The sequence below is a fragment of the Tenrec ecaudatus genome, chromosome 13 (assembly GCF_050624435.1).
Source record: "Tenrec ecaudatus isolate mTenEca1 chromosome 13, mTenEca1.hap1, whole genome shotgun sequence".
NCBI classification, from domain to species: Eukaryota; Metazoa; Chordata; class Mammalia; order Afrosoricida; family Tenrecidae; genus Tenrec; species Tenrec ecaudatus.
In genome coordinates this window covers 69,160,953-69,187,075 of record NC_134542.1, presented here as the reverse complement: position 1 = coordinate 69,187,075, position 26,123 = coordinate 69,160,953, and the positions used below count along the sequence as shown (strand labels likewise).

Here is a 26,123-nt window from a genome sequence, read left to right as displayed (position 1 = left end):
CAAAGCCATTCAGGTTGTGGGCATAATTCAGGTCCTGACCCAAATGACTGAGACCCCCTCAAGGACCCCATCACAGCAGCTGGCTTACTCAAGGCAAGTAGGAAACTCTCTCTCACTCCAGCTGGTTCAGATTTTACAGGCTCCCTGGTGGTATGGTGGTTACGAGTTGGGCTGTGATCCTAAAAGATTCATTTGAGTACATTCTAATGGTAAGGCCCGCGGTTCAAAACGCCCCAGCCACCTGGGGAAGAGAGATGAGGTTTTCTGGTTCCATAGGATTTACAGCTTTGGAAACCCTATAAAGGGCCGCTACAAGTCAGAATCTACTTGATGGCAGTAGGTTTCTTGGGCACAGCTCCAATGGATGGACTAGGTCGTTCAGGTCCCTGTCTTCAGGAACCTCACAGTTGGGGGAGAGAAAGATTTGGGAACGCCAGCTCTGATGCTTGAACTGAACCAAATCTAGCCCAAACCAAACCTAACCTAACCTGACCAACAGCCATCGACGAGATTCCCAGTCGTAACTCTCAGCGGTCGAATTCCTTCAGAGTGGCTACTGGGGTGGAACCGCCCACCTTGCGTTTGGCAGCCCGACGTGCAACCCGCTGCGCCAGCAGGGCTCCTCGCGCGCGCTCTGCTCCGCGCAGCCGCGCGGCGGCGGGGAAAGCGCGCGCTGCGTTGCGTAAGCTTGGGTCTCGGCGCTCGCCGTAGACGTCGCGACAAAGGCGCCCTGTTGCCGTGGAGCCGGCGAGACGCGGCTCGGCCTCCGCCGCTGTGGCCCGGGCCGCCGGCGATCGGCTGTCACCATGTCGGTGCTGGACGCACTGTGGGAGGACCGGGACGTCCGCTTCGACGTGTCCTCGCAGTGAGTCGCCGGGAGCCCCGGGGCCGTGCTGCTGCCGAGTGCGCGGCGGCGCGAATGCAAGCCCTGGGTGGGAGCCGCGACCCCGCCGCCCTGGGCCCGCCCTCCTGACGGCGGTGGGGTCTGGGCGGGGACCCGCACCTCGGAGTTGCTCGCGTTGGCAGGGAATCGCAGGGCCCCAGGCAGGCGGCACAGGAGTAATGTCTTGCTGATCGGGTCTCCACCGGCGAAAACGTCGGCCTGGCCCTGGGCAGCTGAGCCCGGGTACGGCCCGGGGTTCGTGCCCAAGGCGCCGGGTTCGCGCGGTGGAAGGAACGTAGTCTGCAACAACATACTCTTGTGCTTTGCCGTTCCAAGCTGGAGTCTTATCTGCAAAATGCAGGACGCTGGAGTAGTCAGTCGCCAAAATTCCTAAACATTGAACTTGGTAGGTAGTACTACCCGGATGGACTCTCCTAGACTGAAACCTTTTCTTTTTTTAATCATTTTATTGGGGGCTCAGACAGCTCTTATCACAGTCCATCCATCCGCACATTTGTATATTTGTTGTCATCATCGTTTTCAAAACATTTTCTTTCTACTTGAACCCTTGATATCAGCTCCTCGTTTTTTCCCTCATTTTAACCCTTGATAATTTATTATTTTTTCATGTTTTACACTGTCCACTGTCTCCCTTCACCCAATTTTCTGTTGTCTGTCCCCCAGGGAGGGGGTTATATGTAGATCATTGTGGTTGGTTCCCCCTTTCTCCCCTCACCTTTCCCTTTCCCTTCTGGTATCATTACTCTCATTATTGGTCCTGAGGGGGTTATCTCTACTGGATTCCCTGTGTTTCCAGTTCCTATATGTACCAGTGTACATGCTCTGGTCTAGCCAGATTTGTAAGGTAGAATTGGGATCATGATTGTGTGGGGGGAGGAAGCATTTAAGAACTGGAGGAAAGTTGTATATTTCATCATTGCTACCTTGCACCCTGACTGGCTCATCTCTCTGCGACCCTTCTGTAAGGGGACGTCCAATTGCCTACTGATGGGCTTTGGGTCTCTACTCCACACGCTCCCTCATTCACAATGATATGATTTTTTTTCTTTAATACCTGATCTTATCAACACCTCGTGATCACACAGGCTTGTGTGCTTCTTCCATGTGGGCTTTGTTCCTTCTCAGCTAGATGGCTGCTTGTTTATCTTCAAGTCTTTAAGACCCCAGACACTATATCTTTGGATAGCCGGGCACCATCAGCTTTCTTCACCACATTTGGTTGTACACCGCTTTAGACTGAACTCTTTTTAAGACAGCTGACTGAAATATGTTACCCCCACAAACTGATTGTGGGTTCGAACCACTGACCTTTTGGTTAGCAGTCGAGCCTCCGTTGATGATAGCTCGAAACCAAACCAAACCCACTGCCATCAAGTTGATTTTGACTCCTAGCAACCCTGTAGGGCAGGGTAGAACTGCCCCTGTGAGTTTCCAAGACGGAAACCATTCGTTGATGGGAGTAGCTGGTTATCTGTTGGTTTTGAATTGCTAACCTTGTGGATCCGAGCCCCGACATTTAACCACTATCCCACCAGGGTTCTGAGCGCAAGTGATGACAGGATCCCATCTGTATTTTTCAGTTAATGATTAAATTGGCCAAGCAGTGTGTGTGTTAGAAGGCTCCACTGGATATCCTGCTTGCTTTTGATCTTCTAGAATTCATTGTATCAGAAGCTAGTCTTCACTTATTCCTTTTGTCTCAAATGAAATTTGTTTACCAAGCCTTGATGCTTGAATAACTTCTTCCTTATTTAACCTATTTCTTTTTAACTGCTTAGTCTCCTGGCCTCTGCTTAGAACAGAAACCTCTCGGGGGTTATCCACTGTTCACAGGAGAAAGCCCATCCTGTTAGACTGGCCTTCTAGGTCCTTTCTTATCCAAGCTTACTGGTCACTACCTCTTAGTATAGATCTTCCACAGCCAAACTAGTCTTTCAGCCAGATCTTAGAGTTTCTTACACCTCTGCCTCCCTTTTATTTCTCTAAATCTAACCCTTTCTTGGAGCGCTAACTTAATCCAAGTGGCCCCAGTCATCCTGGATCTCACTGATCTCTAGCTTCTTGAAGTTTTTGAGTACTTATTTCAAAATGCTCTCTCATTTGATATGTGGTACCATGCGTGTCATTAGCTACTCTAGAGATGTATCGCTTCTCTTCCTAACTGGATTGTAAGTAGGTATATCGTAGCCTTAAAGTTAAAGCCTTTGAAAAGAAAGTAATAAAGCCTTTGTATTTATTTTAGACAGATGAAAACAAGACCTGGAGAAGTCCTTATTGATTGTTTAGATTCGATTGAAGATACCAAAGGAAATAATGGGGATAGAGGTGAATACATTTTCTAATATACTACATATTTCTCACTTATTTTACTAATGTTAAGTTACATTAGTTGAAAATAAGAAACATCTTATGAAAATAAGTCTTTTCCTGGGCCTTAACTAAAGCAACCCTACACCCAAATCCACTACCAGTGAATTAATTCTGGCTCATAGCAATCCTGTAGAACAGATTTCAGTTGCCCCTGTGGGTTTCCAAGATTGTCACTCTTTCTGGAGCAGAAAACTTGTCTTTCTCCTGAGGAACTGATGTTGCAGCCCAATGCCACCATGGCCTTAAGATAAAACAACACAGAAAACTCACAGCCATTGAGACAATTCCAACTCATGGCAAGTCTGAGTTTCTGAGACTGTAAGTCTTTACAGGAGTAGACAGCCTCATCTTTTTCCCAGGGTACAGCTGGTGGTTTTGAACTGCTGACCTTGAAAATCATAGCCCAACTCATAACCATTACACCATCAGGGCTGGTATTAAATCCTGTAGTTGGGGAACACAGGTTCTTCCTGAGCACTTTTCTCTTTAAATAGGTGTTGGTTCAAACATCAGCTCTGTCCACTGTAACTTTGAAAACCCCAGGAGCTGGGTTCACAAGGGGCGCACAGTATTTCTGATGGTCATAAACCTGAATTGACCTGAATTATGTTAAAGCCCAGCACAAGACTGATGGGCTCATAATTGACAAGAACTCAGATGTGACCGCCGTTTTCCAGTCCAAACAAAAGCTATGGGTAATACAACATTTTTCAATTGATCAAATATTAATTCAGTGCCAGATTCTACAGTTGTCTTATGGGATGGAGAAAACAAAACAAAAAAAAAACCATCCTGGTGAGAAACTCTACTACCCTGCTTAAACTCATCTAAATTAAAAGAATTCTGTATGTGTGTATATGTGACAACAATCTTTATTCAAAGGAAGTTTTATTGGAGATTACAGAATTTCTTGCTGATAAGCTGATGGAAAAGGAAAGAGGTACCATCTAGCCACCTCTCTCCTTCCTTCCAACAGTTTGAAAAGAACCAAATTCAGGCATTTCCTGCTCAGGAGACCCTGGTTAAAACTTTAAATATCCCAGAAGATTAGCACTTTTAATGCTTTTCAACTGCACATGCTCCAACATGAAATTATCAGATTAGCCTCATGCACTGAAATCCTAAAAGAAAACGGAGCAGCTACATTTCAGCATGTAGTGAAAACAGCTCTGTTTTCATGGTTGGGTAAAACAGAAAGGGACCCTAAGTTGGACAGTGTACAAATCCTAGAGACTTGCAGATGTGCCAAAAATAAAGAGAGAGCCGGAGTTGGTCAGTGGATTTATATGACAAACTTCCTACTGTCATTCCTCTGAGATCCTAAATAGATAAAATAGAAGAATCCAGAGATGTCCTTGTCTCTAAGCAGGCTGTCGATAGCCTTTACAGAGACTAATGTTTGCCTGGGTGAAATGACAATATTGTTACATAAACCAATATATTCACAACAACAAAATAGGTCATAGAGTTTGTAAGGAAATAAAAAGATTAAGAAATATAAGAGCAATTAACATTTTGAATACATTCCCTGACTTAGAATGGGTTATATTTTGATGGTTTTATTGTTAACCACCAACCTCTCCTCAGGAGAAATATGAGGCTTTGTACTCCCATAAAAAGTTAGTTTCAAAAACTCACAGGGGCAGTTCTACCCTGTCCTATAGAGTTGCTATGAGTCAGAACTGACTCAAGGCAATGAGAATGAGAATGTAAGTGAAAAAAATGATTTATTTTTACTATACCTTATTATTTTATTGTCAACATCGTTATAAATCTGATCTTTGTCTTTGGGGAATGACATGAGAATGATAACATCAGAAAATTACATGTTGCTGTTACTAATGATAAGATGTAGGGGGAAAAACAATTACGGTCCTAAGACTGGTTTGCTTTAACCAGTATGCCCTAAGTCCGGGACTACCGGTATTTATGATTTGTCAGTCAGTATTCTATGTCATATATATATATATAATCTTATTTAACACTATGAATCATAAAAACAAAAGATATGAATAGATTCTCTTGTTATCTTTGGTTTTAAAATGAGGAACCCGAGGAAGTTCTCTTTCCCAAGTCACGCGGTTAGTAAGTCATAGACCAAACTGCCTATGCGGTCTCCTTGCCTGCTAGAATCACTTTTGTGCCCTTTCTAAAAATGTCGTTCTTCTCTGATGCCGATGCTAGCCCCCACCCCCAGTCCGCGGCCTCCATCACTGACAGACGTACGAGCCCATCATGGCGCATTGCAAACGTAGTTCTGCTGATGGTGACCTGTTCTTGTTTCCTGTTGGTTTGTTTGTAGGCAGACTCTTGGTAACAAATTTAAGAATCATCTGGCACTCTTTGGCGTTGCCCAGAATCAATCTTTGTAAGTATCTTTGTTAGTTAACTCTGAAAGTAGATCATTCCTTTGTCGAGTGGACTGTTGTACTTGCACGACGACTTTCATACCAAAAAAAACAAATCATAATGTAAAAGAAATACTGTATACTGCTTTTCAGTCATTTGCATTGTCTGTAAGAGTAAGGCCTTTACTATGAATAAGTTTGGGTTTGCTCATTATTGATGTATGCAACGCGTCCCAGTTGATGATGGCTTCTACGCCAAAACTTGTCTCAAGTTACTTCTGGCCTCACTCGAACCCTTCATTTCAAATTAAAACCGATGCTGGAAACAGTAAAACCACACTATGGAGGTGGACTGGTAGCCCTATGTTGGAGTGGTTGCGCATTGGGCCGCTAACAGTAAGGTCAACAGTTCAAAACCTGCAGCTGCGCTGTGGGAGAAAGACAAGGCTTCCTACTGGGAGTTACAGTCACAGAAACCCACGAGGACCATTCTCCCCTGTCCTCTAGGCTTGCTCGCGTCGAAATCGACTCAGTGGCAATGAATTTGATTTGTTTTATAGGCCTGGTCTATAATGAAATCGGTATTGTAGCAATGAAGTTGGAATAACAATGAGTCTCACTACATGCACAGTTCAATTGTAGTATGTTGTTAAGAAATGAACATTCCCCAACTCTTATCTGTTACCAGTCTGAATACTGACTTCATTGTAGACCAAACAATACCCTGATACATAGCAACGTTCATCAAAAAATTAGGAACATCTACAAATGGAGGTCTGAAAATTGTGACATCAGCAAAGTACATTCTTCAACATTGTATGCAGCACATATGACTAATGATAAAATGTACCACCAAACAATAACAAAAAAAGTCATGTGCAGCTCCTCATAATTAGGCATCCACCACAAATCGGGAATACCTAAAATCCCACAGAAGGACGGTCTAGATTCTCATCAAATTTGTGTTACAATTGATGTAGGTGTGGATTGTGTTGAGTTGTAAGGGCTCTCAATAAAATGATTTTTAAAATTTTTATTGTGTTAAATGATATGTCACTTAATTTTTTTAAGTATTTTAGATTACCTAGACTTTTTTTTAAGACTTTTTCTTTTGACATAGTGGTGCTGAGATTTTCAGTAAATAATTATGTATAAAAAATAATAATTATGTTTAGGTTTTAGAGAAGCAAGTTTCTCATTTCCCATATTATGGATGTCTTTGTTTATTCCAGGAGGCAGAATTGATTCTAGTTCTTTTAATTATTTACTTTAAATTTGTAGTTATTTTTGTAAACGTTTAAAAATGTTTTCATATATGTTTAGTTTTTAAAACTGAAAAGCTCATATATACAACGTGTAGAAAACAACTTTTTCTCCATTTACTGCGTGTTCTTTAAATTCTTTGCTCTTGAATTTTAGCTATTGGTTACAACTGCATATCGAATATCACAACAAGGACTGCTAACTCTGTAAGTCTGAAAACCTTCCTGAAACATGAATCGTAAATCATAGACACTGAGGTTAGTGTTCAGATTTTTACTGTGAGAACTTAACTGAGAGCAGGAGCTCATGCACACATTTGTCCCTGCAGAAGCTGCGAGGCCAAACGGAAGCTCTGTATATACTAACAAAATGTAACAGTACCCGCTTTGAATTTATATTTACAAACGTGGTTCCTGGAAGCCCGAGACTTTTTACTTCTGTGATTGCAGTACACAGGTACAGTAACGCTTTATATTTGTGAAACAGTTCAATGCAGAAAGGTTTTAAAGAGAGAGGGCACAAGTGTGAGACTGCCTTCCTCGCAGCCCTTATGAAATATCCTGAGGGCTGCTTTAGAGAACACATTTCATTATCATTTGATAAACACTCCGCAAGTATTTGGAAAATGTGCAAAACTACTGAACAGTCCTAAGAAAATGCCTTCTGATGATTCTATTACATTTGCTGTGAGGATAGATAAAGGAAATTGGAGAATTTAGTCACTGTAGATAACCAAGTTGAATAATTCATTAATTAAAAAGGTTCTTTTTCTAACAACATATTTGGTTTTTTCCTAAAACAAAGTTACCATATGTACTCGTGTATAAGCTGAGTTTGTCAGCACATTTTTAATGCAGTTTTTGTGGTAAAATTATGTGCCTCGTATCAGGCATCAAAGAACCAAAAATCGTGTCATTGTGAATGAGGGGAGTGCGGGACCCAAACCCCATCTGTAGGAAACTGGACATCCCCTTACAGAAGGGTCGCAGGGAGGAGACAAGCCAGTCAGGGCACAGTGTAGTAGCAATGAAACATACAACTTTCCTCTAGTTCTTAAATGCTTCCTTCCCTCCCCCCCCCCCCACTATCATGATCCTGATTCTGCCTTACAAATCTGGCTAGACCAGAGCATGTACACTGGTATAATAGGAACTGGAAACACAGGGAATCCAGGACAGATGAACCCCTCAGGACCAGGGGTGAGAGAGGCGATATGGGGAGGGTGGAGGGAAGGTGGGGTAAAAACAGGAACCAATCACAAGGATCTAAATATAACCCCCTCCCTGGGGGACGGACAACAGAAAAGTGGGTGAAGGGAGACATCGGACAGCGTAAGACATGACAAAATAATAATTTATAAATCATCAAGGTTCATGAAGGAGGGGGAAGTGGGGAGATAGGAGGAAAAAAATGAGCTGATACCAAGGAAGGGCTGAAGCAGAAAGCAAATGTTTTGAGAATGATGTACAGATGTGCTTGACACATTGGATCTATGTGTGGATTGTGATACGAGTTGTACGAGCACCCAAGAAAATGATTTTTTTTAATTGGGTGTTTCGGCTGATATTTGGGTCAGCTTATGCTGGAGTATATATGGTATTTTTGTTTTTGTTAAATTCTTTTTATTACCTTAACATTCTCTCTCTCTTTTTTTAATCAGCCTCAGGTTCTGATTTTTTTTAAATGTTTTGACAGCTTGGCTAAAATGGACAGAACAAAAAAAAGTGTGTAGTTTGTTGGGTTTTAGTGTATGCACCAGGTCGTACAGCTATCGCTACCATATAATTCCACCAGCCGCCCCGCAGGAGAAAGATGAGGCTTTCTGCCCCTCTACAGACTTAAAAGTCCTGGAGACCCACTGGGGTGGTTGTTTCTACTCTGTCCTAGAAGGTTGCTATGAGTCAGAATTGACTCCGTGGTCATGCGTTTATGTATTTGCCTTGCTGGACAGAGTCCTATGTGTGGCCTTTTGTGTTTGCTTCTTTCCCTTAACCTAATGTTCTCAAGGTTCATGTGGGAACATATATCAGTATTTTTTTCTGTTTGTGACTAAGTAATAGTCCATTGTATTAGTATACCAAATTTGGTGTATCTCTTCTTCATCACTTGGTGGCCATTTTTGTGTAAACTTAAATTTTCAATTCTCTTGAGCTTATATGTCTTTATGTCACTTTACTTGGAAACATGCTAAGAACTGACTGAAAAAAAATCACATGGAATATGAAGGGAGCCTGAAACCTACTTTCACTTAGTGGCATGAAAATGTTATAAGTATTTCCACCCACATAATGTACAGTATCGTTTCCCTTTTTCCTGCTGGCTGGTAGCAGGGCTAAACTAAAATGAGACGTACAGGCAGATTGTTCAAAAGCTGCGCTTTCACGGTTCGCACATTAGAAAGGGAGCTAGGGTAATACACAGTTAAACCATACATATTACAATTTATGTAAATCTAAAATTACTAAATCGAAGGAAACTTTATTACTCTTATTAAGTGGATTAATTCACTTGATTTTATATATGGAGTAAAATTGTTGACTGGTTCTCGACTCATAGCAACCGTGTGTGACAGCACAGAACTGCCCCCATAGCATAGGGCTTTGAATGTTTTTTTCATAAGGTTTTCTAGGCTGTTTCTTTATGGGAACACACCACTAGGTCTTTTTCTCACAATTAGTGGGGGGCAGTGTTCAAACCACCAACCTTTTAGTCAGCAACTGAGTGCTTAACCGCTAGCTAGGCTTTTGGGAGTGAACTTAGAATTAACTAATCAAAAGTTAACCAGAGTTTTATTTTGTTTCTGTTTAATCTTTATCAAAAGAAAACAAGAGAGATTGTATACGCAGTCACACATATGGATGGGCACACATACAATCATATACTCTCAGCCCACCTTCAGACACTCACGGGTTCTCTGTTGGAGTTGGTAGAATTTTTTCTATGGAGATAGAAGTGAGCTTTGTATTTTCATGTTGGACTGAGAAAAATAATCAGGACCAGTTTACCGTCAAAAGAAAACAGGTTGAAAAAAGAAAGAAAAGCATTTTGATAGGAGAAGGAACAATTTTTAGGTCTGCCATGTGCAATCATTGTTTTTTGTGTAGAGAGCAAGTTTGCTTCCTATTATCTGTGTTCTGTCATTGTGCAAAGAGCTGAGTTTTAGAAACCTGAAGAACAATAGTTTATTGGCCTAACAATAGGAAAAAAGATTACTAAAATATACCAGAATAGCAAATATTAAAAACCTACCAAAAATGCTAAATCACCAGACTTCTTAGAAAACAGCGATTTAAAGTTTACTGGAATAGTTATATGCTGTACATAGAGACTAACAACTGTCTATTAGGTAAGTGTAACTCAAAAAGCCACGTTTGCAGTTGAGGTGAGCTTTTGTTCTTTCTTTTTTATAGAGCATACGAAACATCTAAAATGTATCGTGATTTTAAGTTGAGAAGTGCACTAATTCAAAACAAGCAACTACGATTATTACCACAAGAACATGTATATGATAAAATCAATGGCGTATGGAATTTATCCAGTGACCAGGTATTATGCACAGAGCTAATGAACCTTTGGGGACAGTGCGTTGGTGGGCAGTTTTCTGTTCACCACTGATTTCGATGTTTAGTCGTTATTAAATTGGCATTGCTGACTTTGAAGGCGACAATAGTCTGATCTTCACATTTTATGGCTTAATATGCTTTGGGGCCACTTTTGGACTACATAGACTTTAGAACTGGGTTGGACCTACGAGAGCATCAAGTTTGGCCTTCTGGGTCCAAAGAGTTGCATCATCTGGGAGCCATGCTCTTCCACCCCGGGCTCCACCTTTTGACTGTGCAGTTGCAGGAGAGCTGCGGTGTGGACAGTCTCCAAACCCTCGTCATCAGTTTTGGTTTGTATTACATAATTTAAAAACATTTTTACATAATTTTTCTGTAGAAATAAATGAAGGCTTCAAAAAGTTCATGGAAATATCTCATTATCCATAAATTCCTTTTTCCCAGAAACTTTTGAAGCCCTCATATATAAGGGGGTGCCCTCCAAAAAACTGAATTTTTTTCCCAACACTATGTAGTTTTTTTTTGTTTTTGTTTTTTACAAAACAACCTTAAACACCTTCAAAGTACTCAATTACACTTAATACATTTGTCAAATATTCGGTTCCATTCTTGGAAACATTTTTCAAACTCATCTGTTCAGATGGCCTACAGCACCTCCCTCGTTTTTTTCTTCACCCTTTCTACTTCGTCATATCGCTGCCCTTTGATGTCCTCCTTTGTTCGTAGAAACAAAAATATGATGGAGTGAGGTACAGTGCGTGGGACAAGAGGCATGATGTTTTTTGCCAAAACTTGGCGCACTGAGATGGCTGCATGAACAGGTTCATTGTCGTGGTGGCAAAACCAGTCCCCCTGTCTGCCACAAATCAAGCCTTTTTTCTCGCACTGTTATGCAATCTTTTCAGAAGCTCTAAATAGAAAGCTTGATTAACAGTCTGACCAAGTAGAAAGAACTTACCATGCACTATCCCCCTCACATCAAAAAAACAAGTGAGCATCAGTTTTGGGGGGTACTCCCTAGTGTAACACAGCATTTGCCCATTCAGCATTTTTCATGTGAACAGTTTTAAGGATCCCAACCATACAGTGTGATCAAGGATACATTAATCATTCTGTGCAGCTAATCTTATCTTAATTAAGCATGTAGTTGATTTGTTGTATCTTAATGCATCATTGTAACTTGTCATTTGTTTATGTGTGGGATATAGTTCATATTTATTTGTACATGCAAATATTGTATATTTTATCAACTAATATTTGAAATAAGTATCGATTTCTAGAGAAAAATGTATCTCCCTACACTTAGCTTCCACCACTTCTGTCAGTCTGTAGCCCTGTCGTGGCTTGTGTGTTGCTGCGATGTTTATAGCGCTGTCACTGCTTTCTCAGACACCAGCAGGGTCGCCCGAAGAGGACGGGTTCAACAGACAATGAAGAAGGGACAGGCGGTCCACCTCAGCAGAAGCAACTACTGAAATCCCTAACGATGGCATCGAAGCATCCTCAGTTACTGAAATCTTAATGAATAGAAGCAGAGCATTGTCAAAGACAGTGCCGAAACATGAGCCCTGCCGGTCAGGTGGCCCTCAGAAGATGACTGAGGAAGGACTTCCCTCTGACACAAATGGAGGAATGGCTCCGAGAGCTTCATTTGCCGATGGGGCCAGCATTCAGCATGAGAAGGCACAGCTGCAGGCGTCGGTTAATAATTGGACTTGGAATGTATGGCATCAGAAACTAGGGAAATGGGAAGTCCTTAAAAATGAAATGGAACCCATGTCTATCACTGAAATGGACTAGTATTGGGCCATTTGAGCCAGAAAAACATAGGTTTACTGTGCCGGGAATGACAGTCAAGAGGAATGTCATTGCTTTCACCATCAAAAAGGATATTTCAAGATCTGTCTTGAAGAACAAAGCTGTTTATTATAAGATAATATCTATTCTTATACAGGGAAATCTGATCAATACAAGTATTATTCAAATTTATGTGTCGAACACAAAAGCTAGTGCTTAAGAAATTAAAGAATTCTACTAATGTCTTCGGTCTGAAATTGATCAAACATGCAATAAGGATGCATTGGTAATTATTTGTGATTGGAATGCAAAAAATTGGAAACAGGAAAAAACATTAGTTAGAAAAATTGGTCTTGATAGAAATGAAGCTGGGAATCACATGATAGAATTCTGCAAGGCCGACTTTCTCATAGCAAACATCTTTTTCAACAATACAATGGCCACTGTACAGATGAATCTTGCCAGATGGAGTACACAGATATCAAGTTGACTACATCTGTGGGAAGAGGCGATGGAGAAGTTCAGTATGAGGCTGTGGGCTGACTGTGGAACAGACCACCATATTTACTCATGTAAATTCAGGTTGAAGCTGAAGAAAATGAAGACTAGTCCACAAGAACCAAATTAGGACCATGAGTATATCCCACCTGTATTTGAGAACATCTCAAGAACAGGAGGACATCAATAATGTCATTCATAAAGAAAGGGGGGGTCATTAAAAAGACAGGAAAGGAAGAAAAGATCAACGTGGACATAGACGAGATTGTAGAACAGCTAAGGCAAATGGAAAAAATGAGTTAGCCAGAGCGGTGAACAGAAAAATTCTAAGGGCATTCTGAAAAGACAAGTAAAATAAAATAATGAAATGTGCACAGCCCTAGAGTTTAAAAAACCAAAAAGGAAGAATAAGCTCAGCATATCTTAAACTAAAAGAACTCATGAAAATAAATGCAAACCTCACGCTGGAATATTGGAAGAATCTATGGGTAAAATAGTGGATGCTGCCGGAAGCATCAAAATAAGATGGAAAAAGTACCCAGAGTCACTACCAAAAAGAGCGCTAGTCAACACTCACCCAGTTCAAGAGGTAGCGCATGAACGAGAACAGTGCCGCTGATGGAAGAAGTCCACGCCCAAAGCAAGGCTCTAGGAATTGAAGGCACACCAATGGAAGTGGTTCAACAAGCTGAGGAAGCACTGGAAACACCCTTCTAATCCAAGAATTTGGAAGACAGCTGCTTGGCCAAGTGAATGAAAGATCCATATTTGTACCCATTCCAGAGAAAGGTGACCCAACAATCGCAAATTATCGGTCCTTTCCGCACTACCCAGATAAGGCTCCATAAGGTGTTGTCCTGGTTCCTGCCGTAACTTAAAGAGGGAACTTTCACAATGTCCGGATCCCTTGATGTCCTGCGGCTGAAGGAGCATGTCCTCAAATTCCTTGCCACAGGAACCCGTTTACATGGTACCCACCTTGGCTTCCAGAGGGAGAAGTAAGGGCATCTGCATCGTAAACCTGAAGAGGACCTGGGAGAAGCTCCTGTTGGCAGCTCGAGCCACTGTTGCCATCGAAACCTTGCTGACGTCAGTGTCATAACCTCCAGGAATACCGGCCAGCGCGCCGTGCTGGTTTGCTGCCCCCACTGGAGCTACTCCAGTTACTGGCCGCTGCGCCCCAGGACCCTTCACTGACCAGATCCAGGCAGCCTTCCTGGAGCCACAGCTTCTAGTGTTTACTGACCCCAGTGGTTACTTGCCCACCATTGCTTTGTGTGACACAGATTTTCCTCTGCGCTACATGGACCTTGCCATTCCATTTAACAGCATGGGCGCTCACTCGGTGGGCCTGATGTGGTGGGTGCTGACCCAGGAAGTTCTGCGCATTCGGGGAACCATCTCCCGGGAGCTTGACCATGCCTGACCTCTACTTCTACAGAGATCCAGAAGAGATTGGAAATGGAAGAGCAGGCCACTGCTGCAAAGGCTGTGACTCAGGAAGGGCTTCCGGGTGAATGGACTGCTCCCGCTCCTGAGTTTACTGCGGCTCAGCCCAAGGGGGCCGACTAGTCTGCAGGTGTGCAGTGCTGATCCAGGAGCTCCCCACTGAAGACCGGAGCACTCAGCCAGCCACTGAAGACTAGTTTGCAGCCCCCACAGTTCAACAGCTCAGGCCACTGAGTGGGTAGGAAGAACCCCTGGCTGGTTTGAAGCTGTTCTGCCATGGGCATCTAGAAAATGGAATTAGGTTGCTGGAAAATAAAAAACAATTTCTAAAAAAAAAAAAAGAATGTACAAATTATAGAACAATGTCATTGATATCATATGCAAGTAAAATGTTGCTGAAGATCATTCAACAATGGTTGCATCTGTATATTGAGAGGGAGCTGCCAGAGGTTCAGGCTGGATTCAAAAGAGGATGTGTAACAAGGAATATCATTTCTGACATCAGATGAATCTTGGCTGGAAGCAGAAATTACCGGAAGGATTTTTACGGGGTGTTTCATTGACTATGCAATTGACTGTGTGGATCATAACAAACTATGGACGTGAGGGGAGAGGGGGCACTCAGGCTGATTGGGATGATGCACACACAACTCTGCTTAAAAGTGACTTTAACCATGGGAGTGTGTGACTTGTGAAAACTATGAAACTAGAACTTTCCATGGCAGCCTTGAGAAGAATGGGAATTCCGCACTTCATTGTGCTCATGCAGGAGCTATGCGTGGACCGAGGGGCAGCTGTGTGAACAGAAAGGGAGAGCCTCGTCCTCTCACCACACTTACTCAGTCTGCGTGCTGAGCAGATCACCAGGGAAGCTGGATCACATGAGGAGGAATGTTGGCATCAGGATCGGAGGAAGACTTACTAACAAGACGACACAGCCTTGCTCACTGAAAATGAGGACTTGAAGCCCTTACTGATGCAGATCGAGGAGTGCAGCCTTCGGTATGGACTACAACTCACTGTCAAGCCAACCAAAAGCTCCACAACTGAACCAATGGGTCACATCATGGTAAACAGGAAAGATTGAAGTTACCAAGGGGTTCATCTTTCTTGGATCCACAATCAATGTTCATGGAAGCAATAGTCGAGTTTAAATGACACATTGCATCAGGTAAATCTGCACAGCCCAATTAAGGCGTTGAGAAGCAAAGATGCTTTGAAGTCTTAGGTGGGCCCAGTCCAAGCCATGGTATTTTCAGTTGGCTCCTCTACATGTGAAAGTTGAACATTGAGTAAGGAAGACTGAAGAAAAATGGATGTATTTGAACTGTTGTACTGGGGGAGAATATTGAAAGTACCCTAGACTGCCAAAAGAACCAACACATCTGTCTTAGAAGAACAACCAGAATGTCCCTTAGAGACAAGCAGGGCTGCAGCAATGGCCCCAAGCCTAAGAACAATTGTGAGGATGGAGCAGGACTGGGCAGTGTTTCTTCCCGCAATACACAGGGGCCCTGTGACTCAGAACTGACTCCATAGCCCCTAACAATCACAAGAAGAATCGTTTTTAGCCTTATGTGTAAAAGTCAGTCTGTAGCTTAGATCAGACCAGTAAACCCCATATTAAATCTGTAGCAATGGAACGAAGAGTTTACTGCTAATTAACTATCAAACATATGGTTAAATGTTAAAGATTTGCTAGCCTTGTTCGTTGAAAAGTTCTTTTAAACTGATAAAGGTTCTACATGATGAACACAACTACATTTAATGACTCTTCTCAACCTTTAGGTCAAAGGCCACATAGCAATTAAGACTCTGTAGAACATACAATCTGTTCCACCTACTCAGTCCTGCTGTGGTAGCATGAAGCCAGCCACACACATATCTGAAAGCGTGAACTTGCCTGTGTTCTAGTAAAACTTTGCTCATAGATATGGAAATTTGAATTTCACACAGTACTTTGTCACAAATTCTTTTGTTACTTGTTTTGCTTTCTCTAAACCACTAAAAATATAAAAGTAAATCTTAGTATATCCATTACCACCCTCTGCCATAAAATGGATTCTAACTCATATTGACCCTATGTAGTCTTTCTAAGACTCTAAATCTTTTTTTTCTTTCCATTTTTCTGGTGCAGTACTTCTTTTAAAACAACAAACAGCATTTTCATTTGGTTGCTGGTGTTGAGAATATGCCCAGCAAACCTACACCAATAGATGCCGTCCTTCCCATTGTGCATCCATTCTCACCCGCCTTGTCTGAGTTGCACCTTTTCTCGTTTCCACAAACTCACTGCCCCCTAAGTTCCCATCTCATCTCTCAAATTGCTGTTGTCAGTTTAATCCCAGATAGTTCTTTCAAAAAAATTTTTTTTCATTGTAAATTAGTAGGGAGGCTGTATGCCTTTACAGGAGCAAACAGCCTCATCATTCTTCTGAGGAGCTACTGGTAGGTTTGAACTGCTGACTTGGTGATTATCAGTCCACGTCTTATCCCACAGTGCCACCACAGTGCCTTCTGAAAAACCAAACTCAACTGCCGTCAAGTCATTTCCAACACAGAACGACCCTGTAGGCCAAGGTAGAGGTGTGCCTATGGCTTTCAGAGACTGTAACTCTTCATGGGAGTGGAAGGTCCCATCTTTCTCCCACACAGCGTGTAATGGTTCCATACGCCTGTGGTTAGCAGCCCAATGTTGTAACCGCTACACCACCAGGGCTCCGCTCAGAGTGCCTTAGGCCATACCAAAAGCAGGTATCTGAACATATTTGGTCCATAGTGCCATAGCTTGTTAACCAATTTTATGTCACTTTTTAAAAGCTTCCTTCTATACACTGCACAGTTACCACCTTAAATTCTCTCCTTCCATACGAGGAAACATGAATTAACCCATGTTAAGTTACACAAAGATTAATTAATGAGGCATGGGATGGGAATAGCGGGGGACTAAATGGTTTTTATGTAAGCATTTCTTGCAAGATGAGAGCAAAGGGAAAACATATTTGTGTGTGTACATGTATGCATTATGTATACATGAATGGCTGGTAAATTGGACAGACCTTTTCTGATGTATCAAATCTGATCTTCCTAGAAAATAGTTTTTTAGATTCTCTTCCATTGTGAGTTAATCCTTTATTCTCAACCTCAAGGTATAAAATAAAGCAAATTCCTCCAGATATGTAGGGGTGGGTGGAGAGTGAAAGATAACTGGTGGGGGCCAGTCATTTTGGCACCGTGTCATTAGATATGGAAGATCTTTTAGACCGTTTTGCCCTTATATTGGGATAAATTTGAAGAGATGTTGAAGGGTCATGTGTAACTGGGGAACAGTAGTGATGACACATACAGACGCACAGCCATCAAATACCTTGTCTGGCTGATGGGGTTCTCACATGTGTTCCATCTCTTACTGCGGCTGCTTGGCCTTGACTTATCCCAGATTTTGAAGAATGATCATGGTAAGATCTAACAGCAGACTGTTTGTGCCAGTCATTGTGCTAAAGGCTTTATTTACGTAGGTTATTGCATCAACTTTCCAGTTTACATTTAACAAAATGCTCAAGGAGAAATGTGCCTGCGGTCAGACAGCTGGTTAAGTCCAGGTGGTGTGATGCTTAAGGGTCGGACTCCAGAGTCCTCACTTTCAGTCATCCAACTGCACTGCCAGCCCGCGAATGGTTACGTCATTGATTGTCTGTGATCCTCAATTCTAAGAGTGTCTATTAGTATGATAATCAGATTTTTTTTTTTGCTTTTAGGAAATAGACAGTAAGCATCTAAACAAATGGCCCTTGATGTATCTCTCATTCTCTTCAACAGGGAAATTTGGGGACCTTTTTTGTTACCAATGTGAGGATTGTGTGGCATGCCAATATGAATGACAGTTTTAACGTCAGTATACCGTACCTGCAAATTGTAAGTACAGGCATTTGGTGGCCTTATTTTAATGTAGAATAAATCCTTTCTGTTCAGCAGTTAACAGATTAAATGAGTTCACTCTCTTCCTTTCAAAGTGGCTGCAGTTATTAGCCGAGATCAAATATGACTATTTCACTAAAGTCTCCGTTACATTTATATTCAAGTGAAGTTAACACCATTATCAATTTCAGTTTAAGAGAAAAATGTGCTGAATTCTGAAATTTCACTAATTAGATTCCATCCAAAGGGCTTTAGCTGCTAGCATGTTCCTCAGCCTCTTCTGTCCATCAGGCAAGTATGTCACGGGATGAGTGTAACACACTGACTCACCCAGTTTATCTTGGCTCTCTTGTCACTTTCTGCTCCTAAACGGTTTAAAGTCAGAATAAGTTATTGGTGTTATGAATTTATTGTAAGCAGGATTCATACTACAAGTTTGCTTTTTTAAAAGGAGCCCAGGTAACTTATAGTGCTAATACTTTAGTGTAAGTTCAACTAAGGCTAACAAAATGTAGGGTAAGGACTGAAACTGGTTGTTTCTGCTGCTGCTGTAATACGTATGTGATTCAGGGAAATAAATAGTACATTCCAGTAAACTGAAGTATTTAATTAAATGTAAGGGCTACTTATAGGAGTCTAAGGAGCCCTGGTGCATAATTAGTGTGTTGGGCTGCTGACCACAAAGTCAGCAGTTCTAATCCACCAGCTGCTCCACGGGAGAAAACTGAGGCTGTACAGCCTTAGAAACCCAAAGAGGCAGTTCTGCTCTGTCCTCTAAGGCCCTTATGGTGAGAATTGAGGTGATGATAGTAAGTGTGCAGTTTTTTTTTTTCAGTATAAAATAGAACATAAAAATGGTTCATCAAAATTCTGTAAAGTTATCATATGATAATTGCTATTTTTGTAGGGCATAAGTAGTTTTAAGACTAGGCTGTGTTATCAATAACTATTGAGTAGATTTAATGTTTTTAATATCTGGAAAAACGTGTTTTTAAATACAATTCTGGGCTTAGGAGGCAAATTTCTTTGCTTACTGTCCTCAAGTCCATATTTTGCTAAATTATTTTATTTCTGAATTATTTTTTTAAATGTAGTCATTCATTTTCCAAATATGCAGCACCTACTGTGTACTAAGTGCTAGAGATAACAATCGTGAAAATCATCAACCAGTCCATAGTAGTGGCCATCAAGAAAGAGTCTTAGGTATTCTTACGGGAAAAAAGCACATGAAACAGACAGTCATAGACTCTGACAGGACAAAAGTGATTTTCTGTTTAATTCGCTGCTTCTTGGATGCTGATTTCTACCTGTGTAATACATCTAAAACATTTAGGAATTTACAATGATGACTGGAAAGGTCTAACAAGCAGAGTATGCACAGTGGTTTCATAAATTTGTGTATGAATTATTAATTGCTTTTTTATATTGCATTTATGCATGTAATTACTGAATAGTAAACCACACTGTGTTTTCTGTTCTTTAAACAAGGTGGGGTTTGCTTGTGTGTTGTTTCTTAAAAATTGTAAAGGGCCATAGAGTCAATTCCGACTCAGAGGGACCCTGTGTGCAGAAGGAAGCACTGTCCAGCCCTGCGCCTTCCTCACCCCAATGCAGCGTCCAAGCCATTGTGGCCCCCAGTGTCGGCCCTTCATATGTAGGGTCTCCCTTTTTTCACCGACCCTCTCCCATGCGTGATGTCCTCCTTCATGGACTAGTGCCGTAAGATAACACGACCCACATACGTGAGATTAAGTCTCGCCATCCTTGCTTCTAAGGAGCATTCCAGCTAAAATTGGCCTCTGGAATGAATTCAACCTGGCCAGACAACAAGCCATCTGATAGTCTGTCACTGCCACAGTCATGTTCTAACTTCGGCTCTAGGACGCGGCCATTGCTTTGACCCCATTCATGTAGCTGTATGTCCATTCTGCTGTTTTCTCTCTGGTTGCCCACAGTCCACCTGGTTAGATTACATTTTCACAACCAGGGTGCTCAGGCTGTGGTGCTTATCTGGCCATGTGTATACTCAGAGAGAGATGTGAAGAAATCGAGAAGGAAGACCAGGTTGTTATAATAATCACCAGGAAAGCCTTTACCCCATGCTCTTCTCGCTCCCTCTGACCCTCACCCCTCATTTCTCTCCATTTCTAATGCCTAGCTGTCTAGAAGTGTGCTATGACATCACCTGCCACACAGTACCCTTTTCTGAGCTTGGTCTGCTAGTCATAGTGTCAGACACTGCATGGCGCCCCCTTACTCTGTCAACAAGTACGTTTTGTGTCTATCTGCCCTTCCTGCCTTAGGGCCCCTCCCTCCTGGTGTCCATCTCCTACTGACCAAGCTTAATCTTCATGTCACATTGATCTATGATCCTAAGCAGATTTGATCTTCCCCAGTCTTAACTGATATGACAATTTGAGAAGTCAAAAAAACGTGGGTACATGATTACCTTAATGTTATGTTGTTAGTATACTAGAAAAAGTGAAACACTTTGCGCTCTGGAAGTAAAAATACATATATATATACATATATATACACATTACCTTTATGTTGGATCATTGGTGTAGCAGAAAAATACACTGAATTTGTACTCTTGAAGTATTGAATTATGAATAGAACTAACTTTTTGTGGTTATATATCAGCTTTTAGGAGTCCTCTTATGATTTTTATTCTTAAAATTAACCAAAAATGATGGATATAATAGCAGTGCTCATTAAAAAAAAAGACTGTAGGTTCTTTTTGTCTTGTTTTGTTTTTGTAAGACTACAGCTCTTGAAGAAGTTAGCCGCCTGTGTGATGTGGGACATAGAAGGCACAAGGGACCCTTCAAAACTAGCCCGGCCTCAGCAGTCACGAGAGTCTGTTAACTAATTAGTGTCATTCTAAAATATCCAGACAAGTTGTGGACTCTGGAACTGGGGACCGGGGCGGTGGCAGAGTACATGAGCCAGAGAGTTTTGTGCTTATTTTAGAGATGGCTGCTCTTTTTGCATTACCATCTGCCACCTGGTTTCAGTGTGTCTTAATCCATTTACTTTGTGTGGGACAGAAACGAAGGGAGAAGGACTGTCTGTCCTTTGAAAGAGTGACTGTGTGAACGGTTACACTCTTGTATCAAAGTCACTACTGCCAGCTAACCAAACTTTGCCTGTTTTTTCTCTTTTGTTTTACATCTAGCGCTCAATAAAGATCAGAGACTCAAAATTTGGGTTAGCTCTTGTCATAGAAAGCTCTCAGCAGGTAAGCTAAGTTACTTTTTTCAGTCTTTGAGTGATTATTAAACTATATGACAGTCTAGATTTTTAGTTTTATTTAATCATAACCAGTTTGCAGTTAAGAAGAATATTAACTATAATATAGTTACATGAAGGATTTGAAGTCATCACGTTATTGCCCCCCCCAAAGGAAGACTCCTTTGCCATGGTTTCTCCTCAATAGATGTTATCATTAACAGTATGATGATCATTAATTTTTGGTTAATAATGGCATTAAGTCAGTTAGGAAGTCTGGTGGCACAGTAACGTGCTAAGCTGCCAACCAAAAGTCAGTGGCTCAAACCTAGCCGCTCCACGGGGGAAAGGTGAGGCTGTCTGCTCCAGGAAAGAGTTACAGCCTTAAACAGCCTGTGGGGCAGTTCCACGCTGTCTTACAGGGTTCTTGCAGCTCGACAGCACGGCTTCCCGTGCGCTCTCTTTGTCTCTTCAGACAACTCTTTGACACGTTTACTGTGTTAGTCCCATTGTACAGTTAGGAAAACTTAGAAGGGCTAGGAATCTTGGCCATGATCTCAAAGTTAGAAAGTGGTGGGGCCAGTTTGATGCCTGGTCTGACTCATTCCCAAGACTGCCTTTGAGAAACACAGAAAGGTAGACTTAAATACATACTTATTTGAAATTTTATTCTCATACACACAGGTGACTACTATGCCACATTTCTGTAAAAATATATTTAGATGTAACATTAATTTAGCTATGAAACACTTCTAAATTTAAACAATTATTTGCTCACTCCTTTTCTGACCTATAGAGTAGTAGGCGCTGCCATTTTCTGAGTATTGTGTATGTGCCAGGAACTGAATCCAGTGTCAGACATGTGATTTGATTCAACGTAATGAGCATTTATGATTAGAAGATTGGGGCTTTAAAAGATTATGACAGGTAAACAAGCCGCCATCTAGCTCAGAAGTAACAAAGCCCACATGGAAGAAGCACACCAGCCTGTGTGATCACGAAGTGTCAAAGGGATCAGGTATCAGGCATCATCAGAACAAAAAATCTTATCATAGTGAATGAGGGGGCGGAGTGTGGAGTGGAGACCCAAAGCCCATTTGTAGGCCACTGGACATTCCCTTACAGAAGGGTCACAGGAAGGAGATGAGCCAGTCAGGGTGCGATGTAGCAACGATGAAAAATACAACTTTCCTCTAGTTCCTAAATGCTTCCCCTCCCCACCCATCTTGCAAGTCTGGCTAGAGCAGAGGATGTACACTGGTACAGATAGGAACTGGAAACGCAGGGGATCCAGGACAGATGATCCCTTCAGGACCAGTGCTGAGAGTGGCGATACTGGGAGGGTAGAGGGAGGGTGAGTTGGAAAGGGGGAACCGATAACAAGAATCTACATATAACGTCCTCCCTGGGGGATGGACAACAGAAAAGTGGGTGAAGGGAGATGTCGGACAGGGCAAGATATGACAAAATAATAATTTATGAATTCTCAAGGGTTCATGAGGGAGGGGAGAGCAGAAAGGGAGGGGAAAATGCGGAGCTGATGCCAGGGACTTAGGTGGAGAGCAAATGTTTTGAGAATGAGGGCAATGAATGTACAAATGTGCTTTACACAATGGATGGATGTATGGATTGTGAGGAGAGTTGTATGAACCCCCAATAAAGCGATTTAAAAACAAAAAACACCAAACAAAGATTATGGCAAGTACCTTTCCCAGCTTCACACTGCAAATTAGAGAAATAGAAGTTGAACTAAAAAAAAAAGAAGTTGAACTCAGACTCATCTGCTCTTAACCCAGAGCATAAGCTCTCCCCTTTTGCGATGTGTGCTCTCAGTTTTGTTTCTACCTCTAGGAAGAGCCAGAAGACTGTCTCCTCCAGCAGTCTGTTTGGATTAGTTTCTTTCCTGATTCTCCAAGGAGATAGCTTTTGGTTGTTGTGAATCTCCTTTTAATGGAGGGTCCATACCTTCTCTTCAGGGCAAGAAAAACTTGGTTCATGTGGCCTTCACAACCTACAGTGTTTTGTTTTGTGTTTTAATCTTACAAAATCAGCTTAGGTACAGTTGGAATGATAACCTGGATATAATCCAAAATCATTCCTCTGGATTAAGTGAAACCACTGGCTAATTGTTCTTAGCAGTGGAGGCTTGTTGATGGCTAATGGAGTTTCATTGTACTCTTCTATTTTTGTTTGACATTTTTCATATTAAAACATTTTAATTTAAGAGATGACCTACATATTATATTTTAAACTAAGGCAATAAGAGCTATCATCTATTATACACTGTAAATACTGTTCTTTAGGCTTGTTTTTGTTGGTATATTATTATTTTCTTATCTTGCAGAGTGGAGGTTATGTTCTTGGCTTTAAAATAGATCCTGTAGAAAAACTGCAAGAATCAGTTAAAGAAATCAATTCACTTCACAAAGTCTATTCTGCCAGTCCTATATTTGGAGTGGATTATGAGATGGAAGAGAAGGTAAATTTGTTCAGTATGTGAAATAAAGAGTTTGCTGACTTGTTTTTACACAAATCTGTCAAGTTCACAGCTAAATACTCCTTATACAATTTAATTTTAAACTGTTTTCATCAACGTGAAAAACAAACTGCTCAGTAAGCATGACCTGCACACTGTCACTGATTATACCTGCCACCTCTCCCCTGGCCCGGTGCTTCTTCACCATTCCTGCCCCGGGTCCTTGCCTGGCTAGGTTAGATGCCTACCCACACGAGTCTCCTAATGTTATTGCTCACGTTAGTCTTGGTAGAAAAATATAAATTATGAAGTGATTTTTCTAAGATTTAAATAGTTAACTTTAAGAAAATTTTTATTAAAGTTTCAGTTCTCAATGAAAGAAAATTCTCAAAGTGTATTTTACTAACATGGTTTAATTAATATTGTACCTCTGATGCATTTTTACATGTGTTAATTTTCAGCCACAGCCCCTTGAAGCTCTGACAGTTGAACAAATTCAAGATGATGTAGAAATAGATTCCGATGATCACACAGACGCTTTTGTGGTGAGCATCACAGAGCAGGGCTATTGACTTTCGTATGACTTTTATCTGAGTCGTGTTTAATTAGATAAGTCTGTAAAACACCAGAACTTGAGACTTTTGAGGCTCTCATAAATATAAGTTGTATTTTGTTTTCTTCAGTGAGGGACTTTTTAATGTAAGAATAGTTTTCACTTACTAATCTGGGAAGTAGTTTTTGAACACAATTACTCAGAAGGTATCAGAGCTCTGGAAAGTTTTTCATACTTTATAATACTAAAACATTAAAAATTGTAGCTAGTTAGATTAACCTGTTATCCACATTTTCCATAATAAATCATATATATATAAACTAAATCTTTATAGGTAATTTTAAAAGAAGGACATCCCTTCAACAATATACTCTCTTGTTTCCAAATTAATATTCTTTAATTCATAACCAAAAATAATAATAATAAGTGTTTCCCCATACTTTGGTCTTTGAGTGCAATCAGAAAGCCTTTCTGGAAACAAATACTTTGCAACAAAGGTGTGAAATTACTATGAAAAATCTTCATTACAGACAATTTCTACCTCCAGTGTGTGCATTTGTTGGGACAGTCGAGGATTGATTGGTTGTTTATAGGGTTTTTTTGGGTTTTTGAGAGCATCTTCTTCTAAACCAAGGAGAAAAGAGTTTATCGCTTCTAAGTCATTCTAATTTACTTCCTTTCAAGTCAACAATACTAGTTACGTATTAACTACAAAACACATTTTTAGAGCTTAAAACTTAACTCGATTATAAGGATGGGTGAAGGGAGACATCGATAGTGTAAGATATGACAAAATAATAATAATTTATAAGTTATCTAGGGTTCATGAGGGGGAGTGGAAAGGGAAGGGTGAAATGAGGAGCTGATACCAAGGGCTTAAGTAGAAAGCAAATGTTTCGAGAATGATGAGGGCAACAAATGTACAAATGCGCTTGACACACAATGGATGGATATGTGGATTGTGATAAGAGTTGTAAGAGCCCACAATAAAATGATTTTTTTTAAACCAAACTTGTAGACATTGGTAATGATTATCCAAAGTGAATTGTGCTGCCAGAATTGTAGAAATAGTGAGAAAAAATTATTAGATATGCAATAAAAGAACATGAAATATACTCAGTTACAAAATGAATTGTATGTCGACATTTTGACATGTGTACAGTATGATATGTGGTGTTTGTTTATTTTCTCACAGGCTTATTTTGCTGATGGGAATAAGGTAAGGACTACTCTGAAAGTATATGAAAATTTTTCTATATTTCCACATTTAGTATTCACAAACTTATGTGAAACCTATTTTTTGTTTTGTTTTTCTTCTTCCTTGCCCTTCTCTATTCCCATCTCATCCTCTTTATCTTCCCCAAAGCAACAAGATCGTGAACCAGTATTTTCAGAAGAACTGGGGCTTGCAATAGAGAAATTGAAGGATGGATTCACCCTACAGGGACTTTGGGAAGTAATGAGTTGATCTTGAGTTGGACTGGATTTCTATTTAAAGATATCTCAAAATTAAAGATAACTAATTGCCTGGTTTAAGGCACAGAATAGTTTTTACATTTACAGAAGAAGCTTTAAGAAAGAATTTCTTAATAAGTAAGCGAAAACTAATGTAACTGCCAGACTTTTTTTAAAGTTTATTTTAAAATGTAATTGAACTGTATCTAGTTTGTAAATATGTTTATTTTGTAATAATACTTGTAAACTATGAGTTTTCAAAGACTAAATGACTTTCATGTGGGGTTTAATAAAGAAC

General features: G+C 40.9%; 1 protein-coding gene and 1 pseudogene across 4 annotated transcripts; both read left to right on the top strand.

Annotated features, from left to right (window-relative positions):
- Window positions 1-711: 711 nt before the first annotated feature.
- Window positions 712-26,123, top strand: BBS5 (Bardet-Biedl syndrome 5). Of its 4 annotated transcripts, none has more exons than XM_075529641.1 (12): window positions 712-865; window positions 3,147-3,229; window positions 5,577-5,642; window positions 7,042-7,091; window positions 7,214-7,341; window positions 10,296-10,431; window positions 18,012-18,107; window positions 21,289-21,351; window positions 23,686-23,820; window positions 24,279-24,362; window positions 25,566-25,589; window positions 25,737-26,122. In XM_075529641.1, the coding sequence occupies exons 1-12, from the start codon at window positions 807-809 to the stop codon at window positions 25,836-25,838; spliced, it is 1,026 nt and encodes a 341-aa protein (XP_075385756.1). In that variant the 5' UTR covers window positions 712-806; the 3' UTR covers window positions 25,839-26,122. The 4 variants fall into 4 exon arrangements, with proteins under 4 accessions (XP_075385756.1, XP_075385758.1, XP_075385759.1 ...); XM_075529642.1 differs by lacking the exon at window positions 712-865 and adding an exon at window positions 1,071-1,289; XM_075529643.1 differs by lacking the exon at window positions 5,577-5,642 and having other exon boundaries at window positions 25,737-26,123.
- Window positions 13,638-14,493, top strand: LOC142424724 (small ribosomal subunit protein uS2 pseudogene; annotated as a pseudogene).

Bases quoted from the DNA above. Each gene is read 5' to 3' on its own strand.
- BBS5 (XM_075529641.1), top strand. From the start codon at position 807: ATGTCGGTGCTGGACGCACTGTGGGAGGACCGGGACGTCCGCTTCGAC. The intron at 3,230-5,576 runs GTGAATACATTT...GTTTGTTTGTAG, and splicing joins AGGAAATAATGGGGATAGAG to GCAGACTCTTGGTAACAAAT. The intron at 21,352-23,685 runs GTAAGCTAAGTT...CTTATCTTGCAG, and splicing joins TCATAGAAAGCTCTCAGCAG to AGTGGAGGTTATGTTCTTGG.